The 20,816-nt window shown below is 40.3% G+C and overlaps 1 protein-coding gene across 4 annotated transcripts in view; it reads left to right on the top strand.

The window, feature by feature from the left end:
• stac (SH3 and cysteine rich domain) overlaps positions 1-20,816 on the top strand; it is a 45,114-nt gene that overhangs the window by 2,698 nt on the left and 21,600 nt on the right. For all 4 annotated transcript variants that reach the window (XM_089005032.1, XM_089005031.1, XM_089005035.1 and 1 more), the window contains 2 exons: positions 4,272-4,608; positions 16,750-16,883. In XM_089005032.1, coding sequence (XP_088861158.1) covers positions 4,272-4,608; positions 16,750-16,883 — 471 coding nt within the window. The remainder of the gene's footprint in view (positions 1-4,271; positions 4,609-16,749; positions 16,884-20,816) is intronic.

The following is a 20,816-nucleotide window of genomic DNA, read 5'->3' as shown; positions in this document are numbered from 1 at the left end:
TTTACAGTCACGGTTTAATGTAAATTTACGTTTTGTAGCGTCACATATGTTGTTAGCTTCTTTTGAATCTTTCTTCTAGTTTGAGGTTCTGTGCATCTATTTTGGAAAATGACATGCAATTGCACGACTTTGTAACGCTTGCGAAAGTCCGGAAGAAAGAAGCAGGCTTCTGATTGGCTGCCGAGCCGAGTATGCAAATTTCAACTGCAGGTAGTCTATGTTTGTGTGCTCGGCGACGGTACACGTGTTTTGTTAGCGCGTGAAGGCGAGAGCGTCAGTGAGGAGTTTGTTGAGCGCGCGGTCAGGACAAACCATCTATGATTTGGCGGAATTTAACACAAGTAGGTATTATTGAGCTTGAATATTTCGTTGTGTAATAATATGTTTTGAATGTTGAAAGTGATTCCATTTTTCAATAAATGTTGATTTCTTTGCCCCTTCGATGGAAACTTAAAAACAGACGCAATCTTGATAAATCACAGTGCATATGTTATTTTAATCTATTTCCATTTCCTCCTCCAAGTATCTGCGAAATAGTTTGTAAATGCCATATCTTGCATATTCCTTGAGACAAATTTATTAACTGATCAGGGATATTTTTCACATTTGAAAGACAGTTAATAAATTGGGTTGTAGTGTTTTTACTGTGCTATGAGGTTTGTACATACTACATTTAAAGGACAACCGGCACCATTTTTTGTTTTTGTTTCCCACTGACATCAGAAAAACGTTTTATAGCATCTAAAATACCCAAATCAGGCAGGCTGATATTTTTAGTTAAATGAAAAACACCAATAAAAATGACTTCAAAATGAATCCGGAAATGGCCAGTTTCAGAAGGTTGCTCGAGAATCAAAACAATGGCTTCAGATTCGGAGAAGATGTTTTCTTGTTCTTGTTCTTCTGAAGAGGAAAGCATAAATGTTTGCAATTGATTCTAGGAGTCCTCCCATATCAATTCGAGCCGTCAATGACAGCAATGTAGCACCCAGAAAAAGCAGAAGATTGCGCCCAAGCTCCGTTGGAAATGGGCTGATTTGTCAGCTGGGAATTTGTGTCAGCGAATATCAAATAGTTGTCTTGGTGCAACACACAACGATTCACCATGGCGTTATGTATGTGTTTTCCTTCTAATTTCGCCATCAACACGGATTAACACGAAGTTTTCAGACTAAACAAAGTACCCAAAATGCATTGTATGTCGCTTTCTCGGTCAGGGCGGTCCAAACGTGACGTCACATGGGGATCGTCATCAACTCGAAAACAAGACTTCATATATTCAGCGCAAGTCTTAAAACGTAAACTATAGCTATATGCTGTGGAATCTTTGTAAAATACGCTCAGTCGAAGTCATTTGAAGTGATTTTATAAATTATGGACATAACTTGTTCGGAGTATTTCCGGCCCAAACACTCCCTCCAAATGCTCCTGGCCCGGCCCCTCTGTCAAATTTTAGAACCCAATGCGGCCCGCGAGTCAAAAAGTTTGCCCACCCCTGGTCTAGTTCAATCTGCTATTTTATTATTTATCATTTTACTTATGGTTTTATTGTTATGTGCTTTGTTTTATTGTTTTTATTGCAAAGTGTCATTGGGTGTTTTGAAAGGCGCTTGAAATTAAATGTATTATTATTATTATTATTATTATTATTATGCCTCCCTGTTGAGGTGTTCCGGGCATGCCCTACTGACAGAAGACCCCGAGGATAACCGAAGATATGCTGGGGAGACTATCTCACCCAGCTGGCCTGGGAACACCTCAGGATCTGCCAGAAAGAACTGGAAGAAGTGGCTGGGGAGAGGGAATCTAGGCTTCCTAATTGAAGCTGCTGTACAATTTGACCCCAGACAGTGTAACATTTACAAAAAAAGTTTTACACACTGTTGCTTGGGTTGTTTTGGATGACATTGTAACGATGAAGGCCTAATTCGTCCTCACCACACAATGCTGACATGTGAGTGTGCCAAATTGATTTGTCGTTACCCACAGGACTTATTGATCGTCACTGAATCGAAGCTCCAATGATTAGCACTTGAAACATGGCACTATTTGTTTCAATATTATCTGACAAAATATAATCAGGGAGTATATTTTCTAGCATTTATAAAATAGTATCTTCTGGAGAAAGCGTACGACAGGGTGCCCAGAGAAGAGCTGCGGTATTGCATGAGGAAGTCTGGAGTGACAGAAAAGTATGTCAGAGCGGTGCAAGACATGTATCATGACTGTAAGACAGCTGTGAGGTGTGCTGTCGGTATGACTGAGGAATTCAAGGTGGAGGTGGGACTCCACCAGGGGTCAGCTCTAAGCCCCTTCTTATTTGCTATGGTGATGGACAGGCTGACAGACGATGTTAGACAAGAATCTCCTTGGACCATGATGTTTGCAGATGACATTGTGATCTGTAGCGAGAACAGGGAACTAGAGATGTGGAGATATGCCGTGGAAAGGAGAGGAATGAAGATCAGTCACAGCAAGACGGAATCTATGTGTGTGAAGGAGAGGGATCCAAGTGCAAGAGTGATGCTACAGGGGGAAGAGATAAAGAAGGTGGAGGATTTTAAGTACTTGGGGTCAACTGTCCCGAGCAATGGAGAGTGTGGAAAAAAGGTAAAGAAGCGTGTCCAGGGAGGCTGGAGCGTCTGGAGAATAATGTCAGGTGTGATGTGTGATAGGAGGGTTTCAGCTAGGATGAAAGGAAAAGTGTATAAAGCAGCGGTCAGACCAGCCATGATGTTTGGACTGGAGACAGTGCCACTGAAGAAAAGACAGGAAGCAGAGCTGGAGATAGCAGAGCTGAATATGTTGAGGTTTTCTTTGGGAGTGACCAGGTTGGATAGGATCAGGAAGGAGTACATTAGAGGGACAACTCATATTAGAGGCATTGGAGAGAAAGTCAGAAAGGTGGTTTGGACATGTCCAGAGGAGAGAGAGTGACAAATCGGGAGAAGGATCCTGAGCCTTGAACTGCCAGGCAGGAGACCGAGAGGAAGACCGAAGAGGAGGTTTATGGATGTGGTCAAAGAGGAAATGAAGGTGGCTGGTGTGAGAGAAGAGGATGCACAAAACCGGGTTAGATGGAAGACATTGATTCGCTGTGGCGACCCCTGAAGGGAAAAGCCGAAAGGAAAAGAAGAAGATAAAATAGTATCTTCTCTGTGTTATACAGCATAATTAGGACACAATATCCTCATTGGGAGTTCTTCTCAACTCATCAATTCTGATAAAAACAGAATCAATTTTGCTGCATGAGAACTCTTCAGTCTCATTACAGTCACACAAAAAAGCGGCCAAAAGAGAAGAAGGAAGAGGAGATGATATGAGCGATTGTCAAAGTGGAAGGTAATGAATTTGATAAACAGAAGCAGGCGGCTCAATCGTGTGGCGAATGATACGCATGCGATGGCCACAACTGCACCAGCTGGAAATCACATTAGCATCCCGTTGGGGAAGCTTCCGGATGGTTTTGATGGAGCGCAAAATGGTTTCTCGGTCGAAAAGACAGCAAGGCACAAGACCATCAGAAATACAGAAACTTGTGTATTCTTGTTAGCTTGGTGCTTGTGATAGAGAATAGACAGCATATACGTTATCATATTTAAAAGTTTCATGCTTCGTTGGCCGAACGCAAGGCCCACAATGGAAGTACAGATAACCTGCGGTCAATCTGACGTGAACAGACACAGCCTGTTAACCTGTCATCTTCATGTAGGAGGTCTTGCCTTCGACTAATTTAGGACTTGGTAAACTCCTTCACAGGACATAATTTAGGACTTGGTAAACTCCTTCATAGGAAGAGCTCATTAGCCCGTTGTTTATAGTTGTTGGTCCTTGGGACGTCCAGGGGTGTGGTATTCAAATCAAGAAGACTATGTTTTATTAATGTGTCACTTAAATGTGCATATACTCTCAATAAATAGCTTGGCAGAGGGCTGAAGAAGTTGGACATCGGTCATGAATGGCTACGTCCCCTGCCGGCAGTAAAAGACAGTCTGTGACTCAAACACAGCAGTGTTTGTTCGCAGTTCCGACCGAATATCTGACAGCTTGTTATGAAGGTTATATGCAAAGGTAGTAGATGTTGCTTTCTTCTCCGAGGTCATCAGGGTCCGGTCTTGGGTCGCAAATATTCGCAAAGCGCTCGCCAACATGTTCAGAAAAGTGCAGGTGAATATCTGTCATCTCTCTCCAAGATATCCCTTCTGCTTTGCTGTTCCACCTAGTCTGACAAATTTGCCCAATGATTCTAACTTCCATTCTTTTCCTTCCAGCTCCAAAAGCTCAAGCGCTCATTGTCCTTCAAAACCAAGAGCATCCGCAGCAAAAGTGCCGACAACTTCTTCCGGAGCGGCGGCGACAACAAGACGGAGCTCCTTTCCGATGTTAGCGGCAGCACTGGTCACCTGTACAACATCGGCATGGCGCCGCCGCACATTACCACAGGCCCGTCTATCCCGCCCGTGCCTCCTGCCATCCCCTGCGCTCCACCTCCTACGTCACGGTCGCAGACACGCAATCCCATGCAGGTGGACTCGGCCGGACACTGTTTCATGGAGCACATTTTCAAGAAGCCCACCTTCTGCGACGTTTGCAATCACATGATTGTAGGTAAGGTGTTCATACATGTGACATTAACATGTAGACTTTTGTATTATATCTCACATATCAGAGCATTGTCATCAAATGGTTAGTATAGTTTTTGCTTTTTTGAATGTTGCTGTGCCGATTACCATTTTGTGTTTGGGAGCCTTTTACTGAGCGAGTTGCTTGTTCTGTAGCCACAAAGGGACATATGTCTTGTTGTGCCGGTCCCAAGCCCGGATAAATACAGACAGTTGTGTCAGGAAGGGCATCCGACGTAAAAGCTTGGCCAAAACAAACATGCAGATCAAACCTCTCAAGATGGAGGACACTGATTTGCTGTGGCGACCCCGTCAAGGGAAAAGCCGAAAGGAAAAGAAGAAGATATGGATACTCCATCGAAAGACATCATCTCACAAATGTGACGACTACATCCCTTTTTTAAAAGAAACTTGCACATTTTGGACAATGTACAGTATTTTCCGGTGTTTATGGCATACCCTAAATGGATAGCGCATTTTCAAACTTTTTCCATATATAAGGCACACGGGACTATAAGGCACATCGTCAATGTTAGTGTATTATGCGGATTTAAGGTTATTTAAATAATGAACAAGTGAGGACTCAATATTGAGCCTTGAGGAACACCTTTGGTTCATAAGATGGAAATAGGAGTTACCAAGAGTTGTGTATTGTTGGTAAATGGCTCACCCCTAATGAATAGTGTATTTTGACAAATTTTCCAACTATAAGGTGCACCGGACTATAAGGCGCACCTTCAATGAATGAAAAAAGGTTTTCCAAATATAATATATAAATAGATACAAGTTTGCCAAATATAAGGCACATTATATTGTAAGGCGCGACAGTAGAGGCTGGGGTTATGCACGACTTCTTCCAAAGGGTGAAATAGAGGTGGTGGCTGCTGACAGTAGTTGCGTGACCTCAACATTATTTTATATTAAAGGCGCACCTGCGTGTAGGCACACTGTCATCTTTTGAAGAAAATCAAGGCTTTTGGGTGTGCCTTATACATCGAAAAATACAGTATTTTGGATGAGATCACCTTAACTTTTGTGTTACAGTTTAACAGAAGCAGCATATTTCCTGGTGTACAAGGCCCACCGGACTAAAAGGCTCACCTTCAATTAATGAAAAAAAATCCTAAATATAATATAAATATAAAAAAATCCAAATATAAGGTACACCACTTTATAAGGGGCTACAGTAGAGGCTGAGGTTACGCACTACTTTTTCTACAGGGGGAAATGGCTGCTGACAGTAGTTGCGACACCTGTTGTGACTCAGTATCACATCACATATATGACGCACCTACGTATAAGGCGCAGGGTCAAGTTTTGAAGAAAATGAAGGCTTTTGGGTGCACCTTATACACCTTAAAATATGATAAGCAATCAATCCCTTCAAAATAACAACACACACTCTTAACAATTTCATGCTCTTAACCGAATCACATAATAAACTGCCCAATAGTGACCACACTAATTTAAGTCGCTGATGAAGCTTGTCGGATGAGGAGCGAAACGTCCGACACCTTCAAAGAAGTAGAGACAACAAGTGGAGCAGCTGGAGCTCTGGTGTAGCCGTCACACCCTAGAGCTGAACACGCTCAAAACAGTAGAGATGATGGTGGACTTCAGGAAACATCCATCACCACAGCTACCCTTCACACTATCCAACTGCCTTGTGTCAACCGTTGAGACCTTCAAGTTCCTGGGAATCACAGTCTCCCAGGACATGAAGTGGGAGGTCAACACCAACTCTATTCTGAAAAAGGCCCAACAGAGAATGTACTTCCTGAGGCTGCTAAAGAAGCATGGCCTGCCACAGGAGGTGCTGCACCATTTCTACACGGCTGTCATCGAATCCATCCTGTGTTCTTCCATCACCGTTTGGTTCGGGGCCACAAAAATGGACAAAATCCGACTTCAACGGACAGTTAGAACGGCGGAAAAAATCATTGGCACCGCCCTACCCACTCTCGAGGACTTGCACACTGCAAGAATCCAAACTAGGGAACGGAAAATCCTGCGCACCCTGCCCACCACCTTTTCCAGCTACTCCCCTCAGGCAGGCGGTACCGATCCATGCGCACCAAATCCAGCAGACATTTAAACAGCTTCTTCCCCCAAGCCATTAACTCTTTGAACAGTAGCCCAAATGGAACTGTATAGCGCCTCTTTGCAATTTTTTGATGATGATGGACAAAATCCGACTTCAACGGACAGTTAGGACTGCGGAAAAAAATCATTGGCACCGTCCTACCCACTCTCGAGGACTTGCACACTGCAAGAATCCAAACTAGGGAACGGAAAATCCTACTGGACCCTCCGCACCCTGCCCACCACCTTTTCCAGCTACTCCCCTCAGGCAGGCGGTACCGATCTATGCGCACCAAATCCAGCAGACATTTAAACAGCTTCTTCCCCCAAGCCATTAACTCTTTGAACAGTAGCCCAAATGGAACTGTATAGCACCTCTTTGCAATTTTTTGATGATGATACTTTGCCAACCAGAATACGTACATATTATGTAATAATTACGACAAAAGCAAGAAAAAGTGTTAATGTTTTTAGAAAGCCATTTAAATACATCACCCAATTTTACTTTCTGTTGTTGAAAGTTTGTGCTGTCAAGTCAAATTGATTTGCCGTTGTGTAAAAGTTAATTACATTTGGTGGCATATCATAAAAATACCTGCACGGCAACTGACGCTGCGTTATGGATGGCACGCAGTGAGATGCTAATTAAGTAAAGACGTATGTGGGTGAAGGACGTGGTGGTGTGTCTGAATGAGTCTGAAATGAAATTTTTATGTGGGACCTTAGAATAAATAGTATTTTAACAGCTTTAAAAAAGGGATGTGATGTAATAAATGCAATAAGTTAGCCATTTGGAGGACGGGATGGTAGGGCTAATTTCTTCAGAGGAAAAACAAACAAAACTGTAATGGCGACTAATTAGTCTGCAGAACAACAATTGCGGGGAGGGGAGGGGGATTGTAAACAGATGAGGAGGAGGTAGATTCTCGCAAGAAATATGAAGGTGGGATGTCAGACTGCTGGATTAATGGATGCACGGTATTCTTAGGGAAAAAAAACAAAAAAATCAATACAGGTGAATTTTTTTTGAGCGCACATGACTGAAATACTTTTTACTCACTACTTTTTTCCTTCACGGTTCACTTTTCGTGGTTTCAGTGCATCGCGGATCCAAATTTCAAAATGATGAATGACTCAGAGGTTTTGTACATGGCTGTATCTTCATTGGTTCGCAGCACTGACGTCACCCAATGACAGCACGATATCTCATGGTTTACAGCCGTGTGGATTGGATGTGCATCTTCTCAGCCCCGCCCAACATCCCACTCTGTTTTATCACGTGGGTTATTATTATATAACTGTACATCGTGGATTTTCGTCTATCGCGGTGGTTGTGGTCAGCATTAACTGCAAAAAAACGAGGGATTACTGTATGTGGATTCATATATATATCACAGTTATAGTAATAGTAGTAACAGTATTTAGTCCCGTGTGTGTGCATTTGTGTTGGTGTGTGAGTGTGTATGTGCGTGTGTTTGTGTGTGTGTGTCTGTGTGTATAAATGTTTGTATAAAAAAACTAGTATAAAAAACTGTGTGTGGAGTTTTATGGTTGATTTAAAACATTTAATGGGTTTCAGGACAGGGCTCGCACACTGTTCCTCACCACTATCATCCACACAATATATAATGTTCTTTTCTCATATATATATATATATCACAGTTATAGTAATAGTAGTGACAGTATTTAGTCCCGTGTGTGTGTATATATATACATATATATATATATATATATATATATATACAGTAAAGTCTCGTTATATCGATGTCGGATATATCGATAGTGCCGGTTATATCGATACTATTTCTATGCACGCACGGAGAAAATTACATGCAAACAGGGTTGGATATATCGATAGTCCCGGTTATATCGATATTTTTTCGGACTCCCTTGAATATCGATATAACGATACTTTACTGTATATATATATATATATATATATATATATATATATATATATATATATATATATAAAACTCTACTCCGTGGATTTTCCTCTATCGCGGGTGGTCCTGGTGCCCAATAATCACAAAGACGAGGGATTACTGTACGCTCGTACAAGGTACTAAAATACTCTCACATATGCAATATTACATTACCAAAACACTTTCATAGACACGGCTGAAATATTATTTATTTATTTAATAATTACTTTTAAAAAAATCACATTAAGACGCTTTCAAAACTGCGATTGACATGCTTCTAAATGCAACACTCAAACACAGTACTGAAATTATCTAACATGCACTACTGAACGCTCACACCTCACATGCGTTGATAAAACTATTTCAGTTCCAATTGATGTCATTCCCATTTTACTATCCAAAACGGCCGCATCACTCCACAACCTGCCTGCGAGTAACTTTACTTCACAATGTAGTGCCGTACTGACACACACACACACACGCACACACACACACACACACACACACACACACACACACACACACACACACACACACACACACACACACACACACACACACACACACACACACACACACACAAAACCAAGATCCACCCGCCACTGCCCAACTGTCAGTTTGTGATCCACTAAGCTGCTTGCATGGAGGCGTATTGTTCTGCTCCCCACATTAGAGTGAGTCAGACCAAACAAGCTGATCGACAGCTGCGTGACACAGACATGCGCGTACTGTAACTTGTTTTGTATGGAGTTCCTGAAAGCAAGTTCTCAGTGCCTTGAGGTACCAATAAAGTCAATTTTTCATACTTCACATGAAGCAGCATTTGGCTAATAAGGGATGAATTAATCAAAAAGAAGCTTGATACTGTTTAAAGGGCAAGTCAATCCGCAAATTTTCTTTACCATAATATGATCTGTCCATTCCCACTCATCTAAAATTACCATTGTGAATAATGTTGCGTTTGTTGAAAATTAATTAAGCAGCAAAACAATTATAATCAGAATACCGTGTTTAGACTAGTTAAGGCATAGAACATTTGATTGTAAATGTATTTTTTTGGGATTGACTGTCATTCATAGTTGAATTATATCCATCATAAAGTAAACCTAAATTGTGTACCGTATTTTCCGGTGAATAAGGTGCACCCAAAAGCCTTGATTTTTACGCACTGCATATGATTTTTTACGACCTTGCACTTTATACGCAGGTGTACCTTATATGTGAAGTAACATTGAGCCACAATACGTGTCGCAACTACTGTCAACAGCCGCTGACCACATCTCCCCCCCCCCCATACAAGTAGTGCGCGATACATTCTGGGATATATAGAACGTAATCGAAGCCTCAACTGTAGCCTTATATATATAAAAGTTTCATATATTTATTCAGTATATGTATATTTTGATTTTTTTAAAAAAATTTGGTTCGCCTTATATATGGAAAACCTTTCTATATTTATATATTATATTTTGGAAAACCTTTTTCATTCGTGGTAGTTGCACCTCATAGTCAGGTGTGCCTCATACCACATTTTCTGGTGTATAAGGCACACCCAAAAGCCTTCATTTTCTTCAAAAGATGACACTGCGCCTTATACGCAAGTGTGCCTTATATGTGAAGTAATATTGGGCCGCAACAGGCCTCGCAACTAGTGTTATCAGCCACCAACTCAATTTCCCCATGTAGAAGTAGTGCGTAATGCTAGCCTCTACTGTAGCGCCTTATAATGTGGTGTGCCTTATATTTGGAAAACCTTTATATATTTATATATTATATTTGGATGTTTTTATTTTTGTTTTTTACAGTGAAGGTGCGCTAGCTGAAAATGTTTATATTTAGAACCCCTGTCATAAAAGAACAAAAAAAACAACTTATCTTTGTAACAGCTATAGCTTGATGCTAATGCTAATTAATTCCCAGAGACCCCTACACTAGTATAGTGATACACTCGCCTGACTTGTGTGCAGGCAGCGCGGGTTTCGCTTCCCACTTGGTCACGGTGTCTATTGTTGTTTGTCTCGACATGTGCCATGTGACTGACCGGCGACCAGTTCCAGGGTCAACATTAGAATCGCCATTAGCTGTAGTTAGTTTCAAACAGTTTCTGATAGATTCACGTGCGTATTGGGAAAGTCCGATGATGTTATGTCCTCTGTTTAACTCTGCTTTGGTGACCTGATTCAGCCTGACAAGACTCGTATTCCTTTAGCAATGGGGACCCACTGTCGCCGCGGCGATCGGCTGTCGCCCAGTGAGGGTTTTATACTGAGATCATGTTCCTTCCCTTTTTTTCCATCTTAGCCACTGAACCGGAGGTTCAAGTTTGCGGTCAGCACGTGGAGAGAAAACAGAGATTGACGGATTTGTTTTCACGCCTCGTTGCTTAAAAATACACTTGCACTTGTATTTGGTGGACCTTTTCAGGACTTTGTTGTACATCTGGATTTATTTAAGACATTTCTTCAGAGTCCAGCGTAAAAAACAACAACGTTTTTTTAAACAGCCAAGTATTTCACAGGAAAATAATTGCTTTCTGCTGCTCTAAAAAGACATCAGTGATCGATGTTGCCTTGGCATGTCCACATTTTCACATGGACAGCATGATGTTGGGGCCGGAGCAAGTACTCGCTGATCAATCAATACCCGACCACAGAAAAAAAAACAATGACACAAGCTGCCGTCCTTTATGTAGAATACTACCATTTGTTACATGTGGTTTGTCATAGTCTCGGTTGAATGGGAAATTGACGTTTTCAATCTATGGGTCTCCGAATTTGCTGCCTTTCTATCGACTAAGAAATTCAATGACCAAGTCTTTATTCTTCTGTCTTTGTCAGACATTGTGTCATGAACCAGTCGATCCCATTTTGGTCCTTTTGTGACAGCACATTTGGGCTAATTGAAATAGTACCTTCTATCCCACAATCTAAAAACGCACCGATTCAAGTTTTTTTGGTGCGCTTTCTGGAAGACAGGAGCAGAACCACAAAAATCGTGTTTAAATGGGATTTGGTGTCAAGGTAATGTGCTGAGGAACTAAGGAGAACTAAGCTAAAGCTAGTACATTTTTCAAAACCAAATAATCTGCGAGCCTTTATTATTATTATTATTATTATTATTATTATTATTATTATGATTATTATTATTATTATTTATTATTGTTATTAGTCATAGTAGTATTAGTAGTAGTATTAGTATTTTTATTCCTATTCTTCTTCTTATTCTTATTCGTATTGGTATTGGTATTCGTATTGGTATTAGTATTATTAGTAGTAGTAGTAGTAGCAGTGGTAGTGGTATTGTAGGATTGGATTAGCCTTTATTAGTCTCGGAATGGAGAAATTTACATTTCACAGCAGCAAAGTTATGGAAGGAAGAGGAAAGGAAAGAAGGAAAGGAAGAAGTTGAAAAAATAACCTGCTATAGAGGCAGCCATCTTGAAGTTAAAACACCAACAAAAAAAACCTAAACAACAAATAATGTGACACATCACAAAAGACACACAGTCAGTCAATCTCAAGCACTTTCTGCACCCTCTTTTTTTGCATGGGGCAGTTCTAGATAAAAGAAGAGAGGATAAAAGTGTCCTTTTCACCAGTGGATCAGGGGAAGGGGTGGTGAAATGTGCACTTCTACTACAAACGAAATGTTGAAAGCAAACTTGAAGCAAAAAGAGACTGTCTCACATCTCTTGTCCCATGTAAATCCGCTTCAATTTCAAGCCACGACAGTGCCACATCTGGATTATTATTATTCATATTATTCATAATATTCATAATATTCATAATATTCACATATTCATATTATTCACATTATTCATATTATTCACATTGTTCATATTATTATTATTATTAATATTATTATGTGTTAAATGTTGACACATACATTTTTGTTTGTCAACTTTTTATTTGATGAGCTGAATTCCAACATCAAAGACTTTTTCTACCTACACAAAAAGCCCGTTCTCTCATATTGTTGCCAAATCTCTCAAAACCTGCATCAGTGAGCACTTCTCCTTTGCTAAGATAATCAATACAATAAATGGCCACAATAAAGGTCCTTTAGTGGTTCGTGGTATAATTTACAGCTGAAACTACAGAAGATATATTTTTCATGGTCACGCAATGCCGTACTGCTCACCCCAAACAGCACACCGTATCCACAAAAAGGAACGACGAGTGTGATGTAGATAGTCATGCTTGTAGTGTTTTGTCCAATCGGGGATTTTTTTAAACCACAGCCAATTTGTGGAGAAATTGCAACGTGGATTTCTTCTTGGTTCATTAATATACTACTACTACTACTATGACTACTACTACTACTACTACTACTACTACTACTACTACTACTACTACTACTACTACTACTACTACTACTACTACTACTACTAATAATAATAATAATAATAATAATAATAATAATAATAATACAGTTTATTTCAAGCGCCTTTCAAAGCTCTCAAGGACACTACAGTCACGGACAAGCATAGATACAATAATAAATAAAATACAATACAATCCAATGAAAGAGTTGGAAAGCATCATTCAACTATAATGGAGCGAAGTAAGTTGCACGCTACAACTAGACCCAACTTTCAAATGTCAAGAATATGAAGACGCTCAATTGATTAATTCATCTCAGCAGAAATGCACAATATGTATGTGTCACACTTTCCCGAGATTTGACACATTTCGAACGCTCCGCGTGTCATTTTTCGCAAGTTAGATCTCGGCTGAGGAAAGCTGCCGACGTTGCGCTTTGAACGTGCGAAGACGTTGAAAATGTGAACGCGGTTCTATTTCCTCTCCTTTTTGGTTTCCTTGGAAAATCATGTCACAGGATGTCATAAAACCGTATACAAATATATGTCTGAATGAATATATGAATACATGTCTCCATTGTTACATTCATCAAAAAGGGATTTCATCCATGAAATAAATGGTAAATGAAGTGCACTTATAAAGCACTCTATCTACACTACGAAGTGGCCAAAGCCCTTACAAAGCCACATATACAGTACTAATAATTGTCCTGTTGAACATCGCTTAAGATTTTCCCGACAGTGTATGAGATGACTAATGATCTTAATTCACAGAACTGGATGTAAATGATGCATGTGGACTAATGCTATGGAGAAATTAAGCCTGTTAAATAACGAAATATGTTGCTATCAATGAAAAAATGGAAATGGGGTGCTTTGGTGATAAGCACTGCATCACACTCATAAGCCCCACTCCCACCCTGCCAGTCCAGAGAGAAACTCTTAACTGTAGCACACAACCAATATTTATTTTATACTCCTCCTTTGGATTGGATTGGAGTAGCATTTATTGATGAAAAGGTATCTTCAGGCGTCACCGGTACTTTTTTGAAGGTGCTGGACATTTCGTTCCTCATCCAAAAAGCTGCATCAGCGAACTAAATTTGTGCGGGTACCAGCGACTAGGACAGGGGTGGGCAAACTTTTTGACTCGCGGGCCGCATTGGGTTCTAAAATTTGACAGAGGGGCCGGGCCAGGAGCATTTGGAGGGAGTGTTTGGGCCGGAAATACTCCGAACAAGTTATGTCCATAATTTATAAAATCACTTCAAATGACTTCGACTGAGCGTATTTTACAAAGATTCCACAGCATATAGCTATAGTTTACGTTTTAAGACTTGCGCTGAATATATGAAGTCTTGTTTTCGAGTTGATGACGATCCCCATGTGACGTCACGTTTGGACCGCCCTGACCGAGAAAGCGACATACAATGCATTTTGGGTACTTTGTTTAGTCTGAAAACTTCGTGTTAATCCGTGTTGATGGCGAAATTAGAAGGAAAACACATACATAACGCCATGGTGAATCGTTGTGTGTTGCACCAAGACAACTATTTGATATTCGCTGACACAAATTCCCAGCTGACAAATCAGCCCATTTCCAACGGAGCTTGGGCGCAATCTTCTGCTTTTTCTGGGTGCTACATTGCTGTCATTGACGGCTCGAATTGATATGGGAGGACTCCTAGAATCAATTGCAAACATTTATGCTTTCCTCTTCAGAAGAACAAGAACAAGAAAACATCTTCTCCGAATCTGAAGCCATTGTTTTGATTCTCGAGCAACCTTCTGAAACTGGCCATTTCCGGATTCATTTTGAAGTCATTTTTATTGGTGTTTTTCATTTAACTAAAAATATCAGCCTGCCTGATTTGGGTATTTTAGATGCTATAAAACGTTTTTCTGATGTCAGTGGGAAACAAAAACAAAAAATGGTGCCGGTTGTCCTTTAAATGTAGTATGTACAAACCTCATAGCACAGTAAAAACACTACAACCCAATTTATTAACTGTCTTTCAAATGTGAAAAATATCCCTGATCAGTTAATAAATTTGTCTCAAGGAATATGCAAGATATGGCATTTACAAACTATTTCGCAGATACTTGGAGGAGGAAATGGAAATAGATTAAAATAACATATGCACTGTGATTTATCAAGATTGCGTCTGTTTTTAAGTTTCCATCGAAGGGGCAAAGAAATCAACATTTATTGAAAAATGGAATCACTTTCAACATTCAAAACATATTATTACACAACGAAATATTCAAGCTCAATAATACCTACTTGTGTTAAATTCCGCCAAATCATAGATGGTTTGTCCTGACCGCGCGCTCAACAAACTCCTCACTGACGCTCTCGCCTTCACGCGCTAACAAAACACGTGTACCGTCGCCGAGCACACAAACATAGACTACCTGCAGTTGAAATTTGCATACTCGGCTCGGCAGCCAATCAGAAGCCTGCTTCTTTCTTCCGGACTTTCGCAAGCGTTACAAAGTCGTGCAATTGCATGTCATTTTCCAAAATAGATGCACAGAACCTCAAACTAGAAGAAAGATTCAAAAGAAGCTAACAACATATGTGACGCTACAAAACGTAAATTTACATTAAACCGTGACTGTAAAGTGTACGTGAGACTTATGAAAGGGGCTTAGTGGCTCGTAGGAATCAATGCAAACGTTGCATTGTGCACCACAATGACAATCGACTACTGTAGCAAAATTTACAGCCATGCGCATTTGCCGTAAATTAAGCAAGGTAGCATTTGTAGTTGGTGCATTCTTGATTTAAAAGAAAACTTTATACTTTGTGACAATGTTTCTTAATGGGATTGGTCTCATTTTGCTTCAAGTTGGGAAAAATGGGCCAGGCAACTTTTCAGTTATCTGCCCTGTTGGTCGCTAGCTTTTTGTCATGAGTTTTAGACACTGTTTGTACTATAATTTGGGCAAGTTCGGCGGGCCGGATTGAAAAGCCTAACGGGCCGTATGTGGCCCGCGGGCCGTAGTTTGCCCATCACTGGACTAGGAGCTTACACAGAAATAGCCCTGATTATTCTCAAAGTGGAGAAAGTTGCCTGATGTAAAGGCAGCCATTCTCGCGGTGCCATCTTGAAGTCAATACAACAACATAGACAGTCATTTATTTTTAAAAGTTAAAAGCTGAAAGAGAAGATGATCAAAGTGTCCCTTTCACCAGTGGATGAAGGACATCATGGTGAAATGTGCACGTCAGCTACAAGCTAAATGTTGAAAGAAAACACAAATCTGTAGCATCCGTTGACAGAAAGAGATTGGCTCACAGCTGCTATCTCACGTAAATCCGCTTCAATTCCAAACTGTGACAGTTCCATTCATGCAGTGAATCCCTGCAAGAAAATCTGCAAGTAATTAATGGACAACCAAAAGGCTTTATAACTGCATATCGACGGCAGTAAAGGACCTTTTTTCCCGCGATGGGACAAAACCGCCTCAATGAAGCTCCTCCCCCAACAAAATAGCGCCAGAGCATTATTGTGAATTAAAGATGACATTGTGCTAAGCAAAAGAAAAACTAAATCAATAAAAGCAGGCCAAAAGGTGAGTGTGCCCCATTCAAAAAGTGAATTTACAAATACAGGGCGCTACTGTATGTCAATGTATAACATTGGACAAAAATGGCGTCGGGAAGACTGATTTATGTTTTGTTGTTTCAAACAGTTTGACAAACACTAAACATGTCAACAGGCTGCTGCCATATGTGAACTCTCCTCATTTGAAGTCTTTGTGTATGTGTGTGTGATGTGTCTTGGTGTGTCAGGTACCACAGCCAAGCATGTGGTGTTCCTGGCGGGCAACACGGCGAAGCACGGCCTGCGCTGCAAAGCCTGCAAGATGAGCCTTCACCACAAGTGCGAGAACGGCGTCGGGCAGCAGCGCTGCATGGGCAAACTGGTCAGATATCCTCTTGAAATGTGCAGCGCCCGGATCACGTTCGCATCTGTCAACGGGAAGCGAATCAGTGACGTGTTCAGAGTGGCAATTTCGAGATTCGTGTCTGACTACATTTCCTCCGATCAATTACGAAGGAAATTAAACTCATTCACTGCCATTCACAAATGTATTTGGGTCTTGAAAATATGACGTAGAGCGCCATTCCCAAATTAATTCGTTTTTCTTGCTTGAGTGCCGATAAAGCGCTGGTCAGACCTCTGGCAATGTTTTTTTTTCCCTTCCGCAAGGGTACAGCATTTCCCTTTTTTACCATGTTAGCGCTTTGTTCCAGCTTCAGCTGTTGTTAAACCGCTATATAAACCAATACTTATGTATTGCATTGTATTTTGGACGGCCACCCTCATTTCAATCTCATATAACTCCAGACTCATATAATTTAGAAAATAACTCTTTTTTTCGAATGAAAAAACAGAGTCTAAGGTTTCTTACGCTAATCTTGTACTACACAGATACATCCTATATCTAAAAATAAATAATAGTAATACAATCTCTAAAGAAAATTTAAAATTTGAACTACATAAATAGAATCTATTAACTCATTCACTGCCATTGCTGAATGTATTCGGGAATTGAAAATATGCCGGAAAGCGCCATTCCCGAATTTGTTTGTTTGTTTGTTTTTTTCTTCTTTGGTGCAGTTAAAGCGCTGGCCATGGTCTCTTACAATGTTTTTTCCTTTCCACAAGGGGCAGCATTAGCCTTTATTCCATGTTAGTGCTTATCTCCAGATTCAGCTATTGTTAAACCGCTATATAAACCAATATGTATGTATTGCATTGTATTTTGGACAGCCACCCTCATTTAGAGTTCATATAACTCCAGACTCATGTAATTTAGGAAACAACTCTTTTTTTTTGCGAATGAAAGAAGAAAATCTAAGGCTTTTTACGCTGCATTGAATGTTTATGTAGTCCTAAAACTCAATATTCTGGGGTCCTGGAATTTGAGTGACACTGACAAAAACCCTGGCACTGGAATGGACACATTTTTAATGCCTGTTTGGCAGTGAATGAGTTAATTGATATTTTTCAAAAATATTGTGAGTCACTGATGGTGTTCTGTCTCAAACATTAACACCATTCGATTTACAAACCATACTTTCATTAATGATTCCATATAATGAAACGATTATTACAAGAAATTGATTAACTCATTCACTGCCAGACAATGTGCAAATATTGTCCACTCCAGTGCCAGGGTTTTTGTCATTTTCACTCAAATTCCAGGACCCACAGAATATTGAGTTTTAGGACTACATAAACATTCAGTACTCCGTACTGAATGGCGTACTCAGTATTCAGAAACTTTAGACTCTTTCATTAGAAACAAATGGTTAATTCCAAAGTTATATGGGTCTGGAGTAATATGAGGTGCAAATAATAATAATAATAATAATAATAATAATAATAATAATAATAATTAATTATTATTATTATTATTATTATTATTATTATTATTATTATTATTATTATTATTATAAGTGCCTTTCAAAGCTCTCAAGGACACTTACTATACTATACTGTAATAAATAAAACACAATTACAAAAAGAATAGAGTAAATAAAATACAATTATAAATAGAAGAGATAGAGCTGCACAGAAAATGCAATTTTAAATCAGTGGGTTTTGAGATGGGACTTGAAGGTGGGAAGAGAATCGATGTTACAAATGTTGGGAGGAAGTGAGTTCCAGAGTTTGGGGGCAGAGCAGCTGAAAGCTCTGTCCCCCATCGTGCTGAGACGGCCAAGGGGGCGGGGGGGGCACACAGAGGTGGAGGGAGGAAAAGGATCTGAGCGAAATAGAGGGAATAGAAATTGGGGGCAGCTGTACAAAAGAAGAATGCTGCCCTCTTGTGGTAGGGGAAAAACATTGCCAGAGGCCTGACCAGCGCTTTATCGGTATCCCCAAGCAAGAAAAACCAAATTCTCGAATACATTTGGAAACAGCAGTGAATGAATTAAAATTAGCCAAATATCGGCTTATTCCCCGCTAGAATGCTCTTATTCAGAAATTACACTCCACTGAATGTGTGAGTGTGCTGGTACATCTCCGACTGCCATCCATCCGTCCCTGTCATCCTCCTCCTCATTATATCATGCCTCATGCCAATCAATCTGCAAACCAATTGCCACCAAGCACGCCACCGACACAAAACCTCTGACCCCCGCCGCATGGCCTCCGGCCCGACGTCATCACCAACCTATTTTTATGCCATCGTATCGATGCAAAGAAGCGACAGAGCCACATGACGCTCATGCGAATGTAATGCTGGTGTCGTTGGCCACAATCGAGGTCACTGTCACTATTTATAATCTAAATGATAGCTTTTATAAAGCAAACCTAACATTGACATAATTAAAACCATACTTTTTTTCCTCTATAAATGTTTTTTTTCCCCTTTTGGGATACTTGTACAACAAGCTCATGTAGTACATCCTGTCGAGGGACGAGTGGAAAGGGAGCATTGATGCGATCGGCTCTCAGGAGTGGAAAATGAGGTTGAGAGGTTAAAGAGGACAAAGTTTCCCCAGTGGGATTCAGCTCTAAATTCGACTCTCTAATCTTGGGACGCTTCTGCGGGCATGCTTATTTCCTTTTGGCCTGAGAAGCTGCGTGAGGGAGAGGACATTTATTATGTTTGTTGGACACAGGATTAAGAGACACCTGCATGGGCTAATGATAATAAAACAAGAAAGCCTTTCCAAAGTGTTTTTATTCGATAATATAAGTCAGCTTTTGTTTTATAATAAAAAATAACTGGTTTTGATGGCAGTTTGACATTTGACTCAATTAATAAATCCTGAACCGTTCAAAACCTTACGCAATCTTACAAACTCTAACCCGAGCCATAAATCCTGTTCCTGCTCTCTGTTCACTGTACAGTTATGCATATCTTCATTGTTAAAAATAAACTCGACAAAGACCATGTCGGCCCACCTAATAAATATTAAGATAATCAAACCCCATCAACTCTTGAATAATTTCCCAACTACTCCCTTTGCCAAAGTCCCGGAATCCTTCAATAATTGGCCCAAATCTTTCCTATCACAGTGACATGCTGTCACGATTTGCGAGGTGGTGATAGTGGTGGACCCCAAAAAAGCAGCATGAGGCAGAGCAGGGTGTATTTGACAAATTGTATTTAAATATTAAAATAAAGTCAGCAGGAGCTAAATCTAAAACATCAAAGTCATCAGAACAGAAAGGTCCAATGTATCCAATAAAACCATGAGTAAAAATATGACAAGATGAAACAAACCTGACAGGGTGAAACAAACAATGACCTGACACTGAACGGTCGTCCCGGGAGTCCTTTTAACTGGCACTGATTAAAACGACACACACCTGTACATCTACAGGCGGGGTCAACAGTGCCACCCGTTTGTCGCCAACCGGAACGTGACACGTACTGAGTTTTAACATCCCATTTTCTGACCCAAACACTGGACCACAATTACAGTTACCGTACATCAAATCAACCATGTATCTACATGCTATGGGCCGAGGAAACTACTGTAGATTGAATTGGATTAGCCTTTATTAGTCTCGCAGTGGAGACATTTACATTTCACAGCATCAAATTGATGAAGGAAAGAGGAAAGGAAAGGAAGAAGTTGAAACACAAAATACAAGACCTGCTGTAAAGGCAGCCACTCCCACGGCGCCATCTTGAAGTCAAAACAACAACAACAAAATCTAAATAACCTATAATATGACAACACAAAGACACAGTTATTCAGTCTTAAGCACTTTCTGCACCTTCTTTGTTGTTTGAAGTAGTTATAGATGAAAGAGGACAGGATCAAAGCCTCCTTTTCACCAGTGGATCAGGAACGTCACAGTGAAAGGTGCACGTCTGCTACAAGCTAAATGT

Source organism: Hippocampus bargibanti, linkage group LG09 (genome assembly GCF_051943395.1).
Source record: "Hippocampus bargibanti isolate YZ-2025 linkage group LG09, ASM5194339v1, whole genome shotgun sequence".
NCBI classification, from domain to species: Eukaryota; Metazoa; Chordata; class Actinopteri; order Syngnathiformes; family Syngnathidae; genus Hippocampus; species Hippocampus bargibanti.
This window is presented reverse-complemented; position numbering and strand designations above follow the sequence as displayed.